This window comes from Furipterus horrens, unplaced genomic scaffold, assembly GCF_987537825.1.
Source record: "Furipterus horrens unplaced genomic scaffold, mFurHor1.1.pri manual_scaffold_4, whole genome shotgun sequence".
In the NCBI taxonomy this organism is placed as follows: Eukaryota; Metazoa; Chordata; class Mammalia; order Chiroptera; family Furipteridae; genus Furipterus; species Furipterus horrens.
In genome coordinates this window covers 51,193,832-51,206,073 of record NW_028327174.1, presented here as the reverse complement: position 1 = coordinate 51,206,073, position 12,242 = coordinate 51,193,832, and the positions used below count along the sequence as shown (strand labels likewise).

Genomic DNA, 12,242 nt, shown 5'->3' with positions numbered 1-12,242 from the left:
TATAATACACCACCTAAACAGAATGAAAGACAAAAATCACATGATCATATCAATAGATGCAGAAAAAGCATTTGATAAAGTTCAACACCCATTTATGATGAAAACACTCAGCAAAATGGGAATAAAGGGAGCATATCTTAACATAATTAAGGCTATATATGAGAAGCCTGAGGCCAACATCATACTCAATGGACAAAAACTGAAAGCATTCCCCCTGAACTCAGGAACGAGACAAGGTTGTCCACTCTCTCCACTCCTTTTCAACATAGTGTTGGAAGTCCTAGCCACAGCAATCAGACAAGAAAAAGAAATAAAAGGAATCCAAATTGGGAAAGAGGAAGTGAAACTTTCATTATATGCAGATGATATGATAGTATACCTAGAAAATCCTATAAACTCCACTAAAAGACTACTTAATATAATAAGTGAATTTGGCAAAATCGCAGGGTACAAAATAAATATACAGAAATCCAAGGCATTTCTGTACACCAACAATAAAATAGCAGAGACAGAGACAAAAAAGAAAATACCATTTACTATAGCAACAAGAAAAATAAAGTACCTAGGAGTAAACTTAACCAAAGAGATAAAAGACCTGTACTCTGAAAATTACATAACATTGAAGAAAGAAATTAAGGAAGAAACAAATAAATGGAAGCAAATACCATGTTCTTGGATGGGAAGAATCAACATCATCAAAATGGCCATACTACCCAAAGCAATTTACAAATTCAATGCAATCCCTATTAAAATACCAATGACATATTTCACAGACCTAGAACAAATACTCCATAAATTCATATGGAACCAAAAAAGACCCCGAATAGCAAAAGCAATCTTGAGACAGAAGAACACAGCAGGAGGAATCACAACACCAGATATCAAACAATACTACAAAGCCACTGTAATCAAAACAGTATGGTACTGGCATAAGAACAGACATATAGATCAGTGGAACAGAATAGAGAGTCCAGAAATAAACCCAGGCCTCTATGGTCAACTAATCTTTGATAAAGGAGGAAGGAACATAAAATGGAGTGAGAAGAGCCTCTTTAACAAATGGTGCTGGGAGAACTGGATAGGGACCTGCAAAAAAATGAAACTAGACCACCAACTTACACCACACACGAGAATAAACTCAAGATGGATCAAAGACTTAAATGTAAGCCATGACACCATAAAAGTCCTAGAGGAAAACATAGGCAAGAAAATATCAGATATCTCACGTAACAATCTCTTCACGGATACATCTCCTAAAGCAAGAGAAATAAAGGAAAAAATAAATAAATGGGATTACATCAAACTGAAGAGTTTCTGCTCAGCAAAAGAAAACATCAGCAAAATGAAAAGGAAACCAACCATATGGGAAAACATATTTGCCAATGACATCACAGACAGGGGACTGATTTCCAAAATATATAAAGAGCTGATACGACTCAACATCAAGAAAACAAACAACCCAATTAAAAAATGGGCAAGGGACCTGAACAAACACTTCTCCGAAGAGGACATACAGAAGGTCCATAGACACATGAAAAAATGCTCAACATCATTAGCCATCAGGGAGATGCAAATAAAAACCACAATGAGATACCACCTTACACCAGTCAGAATGGCCATCATCAACAAATCAACAAGCAACAAGTGCTGGCGAGGATGTGGAGAAACGGGAACCCTACTGCACTGTTGGTGGGAATGCAGACTGGTGCAGCCACTATGGAGAACAGTATGGAATTACCTCAAAAGATTAAAAATGGAACTGCCTTTTGAACCAGCGACTCCACTACTAGGATTATACCCGAAGAATCTTGAAACACCAATTCAAAAGAACTTATGCACTCCTATGTTCATAGCAGCACTGTTTACAATAGCTAAGTGCTGGAAACAACCTAAGTGCCCATCTGTAGATGAGTGGATCAAAAAACTGTGGTACATTTACACAATGGAATACTATGTAGCAGAAAGAAAGAAGGAACTCCTACCATTTGCAACAACATGGATGGAACTAGAGAGAATTATGCTTAGTGAAATAAGCCAGGCAAAGAAAGAAAAATACCATATGATATCACCTAATACAGGAAACTAAAGAACAACACAAACAAAGGAACTAAATAGAACAAAGAGCAGAATAGAAGTCAATAGGGGGGAGGGGAGAGGGAGAGAAGGGGGATAAGTAAGGGAAGGGTTTAATTAAAGAGCCTGTATAAAAGACTCATGGACATAGACAACGGGGAGGGATATGATTGCGGGAGAGGGGGTGGGCTGGGTGGGGGAGAGAAATTGGGGGAAAAGGGGATAACTGTAATTGAAAAACCAAAATAAAAAAAAAAAAAAAAAAAAATCTGCACCAATCTAATAGGGTTGGTGCAAAGATAAAATTAGGTAGTACATGTTACATGTCTGGCACATAGTAAGGGCTCAATTAAAGATGTTATGAGATACTTTACATTATGTTATTTTAATCTTTACAACACCACGAAGTAGTTATTACAACCCCTATTCTATAGAGAGTTTTGTCCAACTTAGTGAAGAATGTTAAGATTTAAATCCTGTTGGCCTGATTCTGTAACTCAGTCTCCCCCACACCATTCTCCACGTATAAACACCAGCTAAAATTCACGTAAACTTTATGGTTTTCAAAGAACTTTCATATCATATTGCATTTGATATTCTCAATAAATATGTGAGTCAGATAAGGGTAGGTAGTATTTTAGAAAAGGTTAATTTCAGACAAGGTTATACAGAGAATAAGTACTAAAGCTCAAATTAGAACCTGGTCTTCTGATTCCTAGTCCAGTGCTGTTTCTACTATATCACATCTAGGTCTAGACTATATCAGATCTTCTCAGTATTTTACATGGCCCTACATGTACATGGTGATACCAGCATAAAAATCTAACAGCAAGACACTTTTTGTTTTGAGAGTCCTTAGCATATTGTGATCTGCTTCTTTGGATCTGGCTGCTGCAGTATTGGCCTTTCGGTAATGCAAGCTGACTGGGTATTAAGTTTTGCCTCTGTCTTAGCAGAGGGAATGTGTTGTGACATAGGAGCTACGTCAACACCTTTGGCGTAAGAATCTAGGAGCTTTCAGGGAGTAAATGCTCTTGTTTCTTCAACTCTGGAGAAATCTCCCCTTCACCTGTGTCAATGATGGTTGGCCAGGTTTTCACATCCACAGCTGCTGCCGCCTCTCGGGACTTCAGCAACCTCATTAGCATCTGCGTGGTGAGAATGCAGGCAGCTTTGCTGACCTGGAAAACAAATATACAGAAATAAGGACCCGGAGGCTTAGCCCCCATGGAGCACAAGAGGCCCTGGCTGCTGCTAAAAGCAACGCGCACACCACATCCAGGACAGTGGAGGTCAGTGGTTCCTCTTACACTTGTCCTTCTGGTAACGTGTAACACTTGATCACCTCAGAATGATGGACCTCTTCCCAACACAAGTTTTATTCACAACAGTGATACTCAAATATTTCATCGTTTTAATCTCAGTATGGATCATACCACCTTTTGGTTTCATGAAAACTAAAATGAAATAAAAACATGAATTTTGTAGAGCTCAGGAAATGAGAAAAGTCAGATGATCATCTCTGAAGGAATTGTTTCCAAGAGTTTAGTGAATGATTGGTAAAACTAACTAGACCTAGAACATGCCCTGAATTTGAGGAACTCTGCACTTTCAGAGAAACTAAGCTTTTCTGCTCACTCACACACAGAAATGCAAAACGACCGACCCCCACCATAGCTTTGTCAGTGGAGGGAAGCTGCCTTCCCTCTCTGCTGCTCTGGCCCCCGTGCCAGAATGTGACAAGGGCACTTCGGTGAACCGAACTTTGTCATAAAACATCTATGGTGAACATGGTTTTTATGCTGTAGGCTCCAGGTGTTGACAGAGCAGCAGTTCTTAAAGAAATAAATGTTATGTAAATTGGAATTTTGTAACTCTTTGCTTTAAAGTACATTAGGATAACAGATTTGTTAATATAAAGAGATTTATCTTATTTTCCTCAATTCTCATGTCCCATACAAACTTCTGTCACTTCCAGAGCAAGATTTGGACACTTTTTAATACTATACTGAATAGTATATATAATTGATTTATAAAATTAACCAAAATAAAAGTGACCTGACACTGGGGAGAATTCAGTTTGGCACATAAAATTACTTTGGTTATTGTACAGAAAAAATATTAGAATATTTTTTTAAAGGGAGAAAACACGTTTTATGGTGAATTACTATGATAGCTTTGCCTCTTTAATGTTCATGAAAAATGCACACAATTCTATATCTCACCAATAACCACTTTTCCATATTCCTTCACTGAATAAAGTGATCACTTTGGTCAGCTTAAGGAGAAACACAGTTTTTAGGAGACAGATTTGACTTTCTGACTCAACAGAAGTGGGAAATTAGTTAGGATCCTTAGTTGTCGGAATCTGGATGTTATGAAATGAGGACAAGATCTGCTTGGTACTTACATCAACAATCATGCGGACTGTGGGCAATGTGGCAGTGAGGTTCTGAGCGTGAGGAGGTCGGACAGTCACGGGTATGCACCCCGCATACAGGCAGCCGTAGAATGCAGCAATTAACTCGATGCCTGCAAGAGAGTCGCTTAGCTGTCTGTCACTGCAAAACTAAAAGGCAAAGCTTCCCAAACCAGTTTATTAAGTCATGTGCCAAGTGGGTTATTAGATCATATGTTTTTTAATCTTTAAAAAATATTTTATTTATTTATTCTCAGAGAGGGAGAGAGGAAGAGATACATTGTGCCCCCAACCACGGACTGGGCCCACAACCCGGGCAAGTGCCCTGACCAGGAATCTAATCGGCAACCTTCCGGTTCGCAGGCTGGCACTCAATTCACTGAGTCGCACTAGCCAGGACTAGACCATAATTTAACAGAGACACTGACAAAAGAATTTTTAAAAAATTTATTTATTTATTTATTTTTAGAGAGAGGAGAAGGGAGGGAGAAAGAGAGGGAGAGAAACATCAATGTGTGGGTACCTCTTGACTTCCCCCAACTGGGGACCTGGCCTACAACCCAGGCATGTGACAAGGCAAAAATAAATTTTTTAAATTGAGAAGGAATAAGAGGGGCCCTGGCTGGTGTGGCTCAGTGGATTGAGCGCCAGCCTGTGAATCAAAGAGTCCCTGGATCAATTCCCAGTCAGAGCACATGCTTGGGTTCTGGGCCAGGTCCCCAGGTGGGGGTACACATTGATATTTCTTTCCCTCTCTCCCTCACTTCCCCTCTCTCTAAAAACAAAAAAAATAAAATCTTAAAAAAACAAGAAGGAATAGAAGGGAAAGAAGGAAGTATAGAAAACAACTTTAAAAAAATAGAAGTCGAGAATCAATAAGAAGAAAGGAAGTCAGAATTAAAGAAAACTCTTGAAAGACACCTAAAGAAGGTATTTTTATATCATTACTTGATGTCACATAGGAAAATAACTGCAGAAATTAAAGATGTTGAACTTGGTAAATAAAAGAATAGAGAAAGGACAGATTAGTAACACCTGAGTTTTCTCTAAATATGTAGAAGGCCACTATGGGTGGGTGGGGGAGCAAAAAACAAAACTGAATTTATAAAAAATTGTGTATTTACTCTTACATATTTAAACTTCAGTCTCTTTCAAAGTACTCTCCATTTGATGCAATCATCTAGAGAGATGTTTTAACCACTGCTCAAAACAGTTTTAGAACTTGTGGATTTTGATGCTTTTTTATGCTTCTGCCATTTTTTGTTTCACCTCTTCCACATTGACAAAACATTTCCCTTTGAGGACTTTTATCATAAAGGGAAACAAAAGAAAATGTCACTTGGGGAAAGATCAGGTGAATAGGGAGGGGGAGGCATGGGGAGTCATGCCATTTTTGGTCAAAAATTGCTGAACACTCAGCACAGTATGGGAAGGTGTGCTCATAAATCACCCATCATAAAATGGGCAAATGTGTTGAAGGAGTTTTCAAAAAAATTCACTGAAGCCAAAACACAGCCTCTCACAACAACGCCAGCTGGGGGGGCAGGGGTGTTGTACTACAAGGGCTTCACCCTCCAGAAGATAATTCCGTTTTTTTTTGGTCCTCCCTCGTACATGAAGAGTGATGAGACTTCTAACACGTAGCTCTATCAGTGAATACAAGTTTTAGGGAGGCAAAAGGCAAAGCGTGTCTCAATATGAAGAAGACTCTGCATAACTGGGACTTGGTGGGTGGCCTCCTCAGGAAGCGTTCTGCTCCACCACTATGTCATAAACTGGTAGATGGAAAACGGTATCACAGGAACACCACAGGAGGGATTCCTTTACCAAATGACCTTCTAAACAAACAAACAAACAAACAAACAAACAAACAAACAAACAAAACCCTTACCTGAGGGCATTTTTTTTTCATTCTTTTAAGAGAGAGAAGAAAGGAGGGAGGGGGGAGAAAGAGAGAGAGAGAAACCGGCTGGTTGCCTTCCATATGCACTCTGACCAGCAATCGAACCTGCAACCTTTTGGTGTATGGGATGACACTCTAACCAAGCAAGCCAAACCAGCCAGGGCCTAAGAATCTTAGTTTCAATGTAAATAAAATAGCATAGTAATCACAGAGCAAAATGAAATAAGGAGTATAAAAGGCCAAAGAAGACTGGATATATGAGTGGGTTAGGTGGCAGAAGTATAAAGAAAGGAACTCAAATATTTCACCTAAAATTTTGAATATTTACATCAAACTGTCATCAAATAATTCTGAGTCCCTTTTACTGTGACAAGAAGGTTGTTGAATTAAATTAGAGCATGGAAGATGAAAGAAGCAGTTATTGAGGAATACTACACATCAATCATAATATGAAGAATTTGAAGTCAAGAGTTCATGGACAACTTTCTTTTGGAAACTGGGTAAAATGGTCCCATTCCTGAATACTCCTAGAAACAAAGCATCTCAAAAGTCGGGAAGTCTTCATTCATTCATTCATTCATTCATCCATTCACTCAGTATTTACCATAGTGCTAGGCACTGTGCTTAGATAATGGAAATGCAATGTAAATATAGCAGACATGGTCCTGGAGGAGCCATCAGACTACACAATTCCAGGGGCGAGGCTTGCTTCCCACCTTAGCCTATGTGCACGGCACTTCCAGACTTGGGAGGCGCACAGCCTGCATGGTCATGTATGGTGCCCCTGAGCCCCTGTCCTCTTACAGTTTGTAGCCTAGTAATGGAACTTACGTCCAGTCTACCAACTCAACACTTACCAGGTGGATAGAGCAACACCACGTTGTCACCTGCATTTAGATGTCCCTTATCACCAAGAATTGAGGCAATCCTTTCTGCTCTCTTATGAAGCTGAAGACAGCTGGCTGTGCACACAGTAGTGCCCTTTAAAAAGGAGGAAGTACAGTCCATTAAGAAAATAAAACAGTAACAAATATAGCTAATTTGACATTATACAGTATGTGAAAGGCTTGTGCCTTGGTAGATTATTTTTAGCTAGTTATCAATTCCAGTGAAAATTCCTCTATTGACAAAAGACATGTGTGGTATTCCTTTTTTCAAAGGTACTTAAGGAATATTAACATTAATTTAAATCAAACATAAGTACTTATAGACTTTCTTATTTAAAATAGCTTTAAAAACACACAGGAATTTTTAAAAACTTAAATAAGGAAATAAAAGTAAAGGGAAAATAAAGGAAGTAAAAGTAAGATAGGGACAGGAGTGAGGTCAGGACAATAATGCTGGCCATGTGGTCACATGTGTTTGCTGGGCCTTAAGCATATATTTGGCTCTGACAGCAAAGATGTAAATAAAACAGCAACAATTAATCAGATTCACTAGCTAATAATAAAGATTATCAGATTAGAAAATGGCCAACTATTCCTGATCCTGAGAATAATTTCTCCTCTGAGTCTTCATAAATACCCTTATTATCAATTCAAGATTCACTGAGCACTGAGCTGGGTTTTTTTTTTTTTTAATTGATTTGAGAGAGAGGAATGGGGACAGAGGGAGGAAGAGAGAGAAAGAGTCAGACAGATATCAATTTGTTGTTCCACTGAGATGCACAGCATATTTTTCAGCATATTTTTCTTATTAGGTTCTATCACTGACATAAATTCTCAAAAGTGTGTGTGTGTGTGTATGTATGCACGCATGCAAAACAGATCAGAGTCTAGGGGGTCAGGACAGACCCCTGCCGGTGGGAAATACTGTTATATGCTATGATCACAGTACTTTCAGCCTCTGACTCTGCCCTCCCACAGAATATGTAACTTATAAAATACAATGTTCTGGTGAACCATCATTAGAAAGAGACAATTAAACACACTCTTGAATAGTTTTCAATTTGCTTTTTATCTGTTAGCAATAAATCATTTAAGTATGTACCAAAAATAACTCCTGTTTTTAAAATATTGATCTAGCCCTGACCAGGTAGCTCAGTTGGTTAAAGCATAGTCCCCACATGCCAAGGTTGTGGGTTTGATCCCCAGGCAGGGCACATATAAGAATCAACCGATGAATGCATAAATAAGTGGAACAATAAATCAATGTTTCTCTCTCTCCCCCCTCTCCTCCTTCTCTTTCTCTAAAATCAAAAACAAACAAACAAACAAACATGTAAGTAAAAGAAAGGTTCATTTAAAGTCCCTTTCTTCCTGGTAGAAATAAAAGAATTAAAAGTCAAATTAGGTAAAAGTTACGTAACATAATGCATTCTATCCATCTGTTGATATATGTAATTGCACTAGCCCCACCATTCCTAACAGAAGTAAAGATGATTTGATTGTAACATAAGAAGAGACAGTATTAAATAACACTGCAGGATATTTCATTTCAACCTTGAATAATTGCCCAATTTATCCTCATATATCAAAACAAGGAGAAAGCAGTGACTCCTTCCTCAAGAGTTGGCAACAGAAATTTTTTGATGAGTGAAAGAGTTGAAGAGTACTCTTCATCGAAGATACTACCACAACATTCAGCTGATCTGATATACAATTGAATTTTTCATACCTTTGCATTTAACAGCATGAAGAGTACATGGTCAGGAGTTGCTTGGGCTCGCCACTGTAATATCTCTGCCAGAAACTGGTGCTAAAAAAAGAACCAGGGTCAGCAACTTTTTAAAAGTTGGATAATACATTTTCCATCTCCTATGTGAAGTTTAAGCTCTGTCCTTGACTTGTTGGTAAAATTCACCATTTCTGGAACACTTACCTTCCTCACCAAATCATTCTCTTCAATTTGCCCCAGATCCCTTCCCGCAGCTTGTGCTATCCGCTTTCCAGCAACCAGGTTCCCAACCATCACAGAAGCAGGGCCTACACCTGTAAGTAAAGGCAAAATTCAACCTTCTGGAGATGGTAATTCAAGCTATATACCTGAGAGTATTTTCAGACTGACCAAAACTGGTTCAAATGGATTTACTATTCTTCTAGGCACTGGGACACAGGAGTAAACAAGACAAAGAGCTTGAATTCTAGTGGGGAAATGCAACCAATAAGCACATACACAAATAAATACAAAAACAAAGTAGGACCACAGGAAAGGTGGAAAGTGGAATGTGGAGGGGAGCAGGTGGGTTCCTATAGCTTGGGTATAGGGAAGCTTTCACTCTGAGGGGGTTGGTTGCATCTGCTCCAGTCACAATACAAGCCAAAAAGTGGGCTTAACAGCAATAAATATCTGGTCTAGAAAGAAATCTGCTATCTACAAGGACTGAGGGTGAGCTCATCAAAAATATGAGAAATGCTATATTAAAAGTGAATAATGACATCCAGATTGTAGGACATTCTATAAGACAACCGCTCTGGACTCTTAAAAAACATCCATGTCTGGGAGCTTTTAAATTAAAGGATATGTCAGCCAAATGGAATTCATGACCTTGACTGGATATCAGCTTTTAAAAAAATCATCTATAACAAACAAGTAGACAAATATGAAGATAGACTGTGTACTATTAGATGAAAGCATTGTATTAAGGTTAAATTTCTTCATAGGCTAATGACCTTGTGGTTAATTAGGAAAATTTTAAGAGAATGTTTTTATTCTTTGGAGATACACTGCTGAAATACTTGGGGGTGAAGTATCATGATGTCTGCAATCTACATGCAAAGAGTTCAGAAAAAAAACAATGGTAACAACTGGTGAATCTAGGAGAAAGTATATGGGTGTTCATTATACTATTCTTCCAACTTTTCCATAGGTTTGGCACTTCAGAATAAAAAGAAAGACCTCTCCCTCTCTCAAGAGTGTTTGGTATGCCTTTCTTGGTGGTCACTTAACGATTAAGACTCTACCAAGTTAAACTAAGACGATAACAATACCTATTGTCAGCTGAGTTTTGAGTAATTTTGATGCTATGCTTAGATTAATATTAAATATCTTTTATTGCCAAAATCTGTTGCTCTTGAATATACTGAAGCATCTGAAAAAAAAATCACTTAAATTATAACTCACTTTTAAAAATTTGGGGAAGCTGGGTAAAGGATACAAAGGAAATTCTTTGCCACTATTTGGTAACTTTTTGTGTGACATTATTTCAAAATAAAACATTAAAATATTTTTTAAATCGAATAAAAATTTTAAAAGAGTAAAGTACTTCGACACTCTGACTGCTGGACACTTTGAGTTTACAAAGTGCCTTACTGCATTTTTGAGTATAATATGCCAAGTTCCTTCCTAAGAAACTGCATAGTAAGTTACAGATATATCATGTTGGAGAGCCTTTTATATAGGCCCAATCCTGAATTCACACTGTAAAATAATAAAAGTGTGACATTTCAAAAAGTGAATTTTTCACAGTAGTTTAAAACAACAAAAATAATTCAGCAGCAACTTCCCCAGGTCCTTCTATGTACCTTTCTGAGTCTATGGGTCACAAAGAGTGAAAAATAACTGAAAGCAGCAACATCTAGGCCAGCTGCTGACACTTTGCTATACCTGTCCCCACAAAACTCTGTACATTCCCTGTGGCAAAGACCATTAGTCAACAACTCCAATATCTATTCTCCCCCTGTTCCTTAAAAACAGAACTCCTAGTTTGTAGCTGGGCAAATGCCTGAAATAAGGACGATATTCTTTAGCAGGAAATAATATATGCAATTTTTAGAAAATATGTTTAAAGGGGGAGGGTGTTCCTTTGTTTGCCTTTTTCTCCCAACTGCGAGCTGGAAAGCAGGAATGATGACGGCTGGAGGTCAGGGAGCCTCGGTACGGCTGTGGCAGAGTGTATTATTTTCTTACAATTCTTCCTTTCCTCCCTGTCCTTTGCTGTGATTACACTGGAGGAGGGAGTATACCTATCTGCTGCACTGACTTGTTTGGGACAGTGAAATATTAGAAGACATGACACAAACAGAAACTTTATATATGCTTGTGTGGTTTGGCTTGGCTTCTTGCTTTTGCCATCTGCTTCGCGAAAAATATGGCCCAGGTAGTTGCTGGTCCCACGATGAGGAGACACATGGAACGACTCTAACCCAACCTACAGCCTGGAGCCGAGCCCAGCCTAGCTGATGCCAGCTGAGCTCCACAGATCCACCTCCCATAAGTGAAAAATAAATGCTTCTTATTCTAAGCCACGGAGCTTTAGAGTTATTTGGTGTACAGTCTATCTCTAACAACAGTTGACTGATACAATGCCAGAGCCAAAAGGTGGGAAAGCAGAACCACAACAATGGAGGGGCTGCCCTCCTAACACTGGACTGCCTTGTTCTGCCTTTCTTTTACCTGAGAAATCGATAAGTTGTCTCTTGTTTAATTTGCTGTATGTTTCCCTGAAACCCGCAGACAAAATCAGCCAGTCATAACACATTCCCGCTCTTTAGACAACAGCTCTGATAGGTATATCAATGCGATTTCCCCCTGGACTACCTTAACACTTTTTCCATCCTCCTTTCCCTCTTTTTTTTTTTTTAAATCTCATTCCTACCCATCCCCACTTTCTGTATTCTTCTTAAACCCCAACCTGTCATGCAATCCCCACCTCATGATTTCCAACTGCCTTGGTCTGACCAGTATGTATCCCACTAAGATCTTAGCAGGTAATCACAGGACTGCAAAAACACAGAATCCAAACCTAATGCTTTCTATCCTCAGACAGGTGGCTGTTATGCTTATGTGAGCTTAGGAATAAATCTTTTAAAGGTTTTTTAAAAAAAATTTTATTTATTTATTTGAGAGAGATGGGAAGGGATGGAGAGAGGGAGAGAAACATCAATGTGCAAGAGATACATTGATCTG

General features: G+C 38.6%; 1 protein-coding gene across 1 annotated transcript in view; it reads right to left on the bottom strand.

Moving 5' to 3' along the window:
* The window catches only part of DIP2B (DIP2 acetate--CoA ligase B (putative)), a 223,562-nt gene that overhangs the window by 23,820 nt on the left and 187,500 nt on the right, over positions 1-12,242 (bottom strand). The window contains exons 24-28 of the mRNA XM_090273151.1: positions 9,216-9,325; positions 9,012-9,092; positions 7,253-7,376; positions 4,484-4,605; positions 3,143-3,254 (exon numbers count right to left, since the gene is read on the bottom strand). Coding sequence (XP_090129277.1) covers positions 3,143-3,254; positions 4,484-4,605; positions 7,253-7,376; positions 9,012-9,092; positions 9,216-9,325 — 549 coding nt within the window. The remainder of the gene's footprint in view (positions 1-3,142; positions 3,255-4,483; positions 4,606-7,252; positions 7,377-9,011; positions 9,093-9,215; positions 9,326-12,242) is intronic.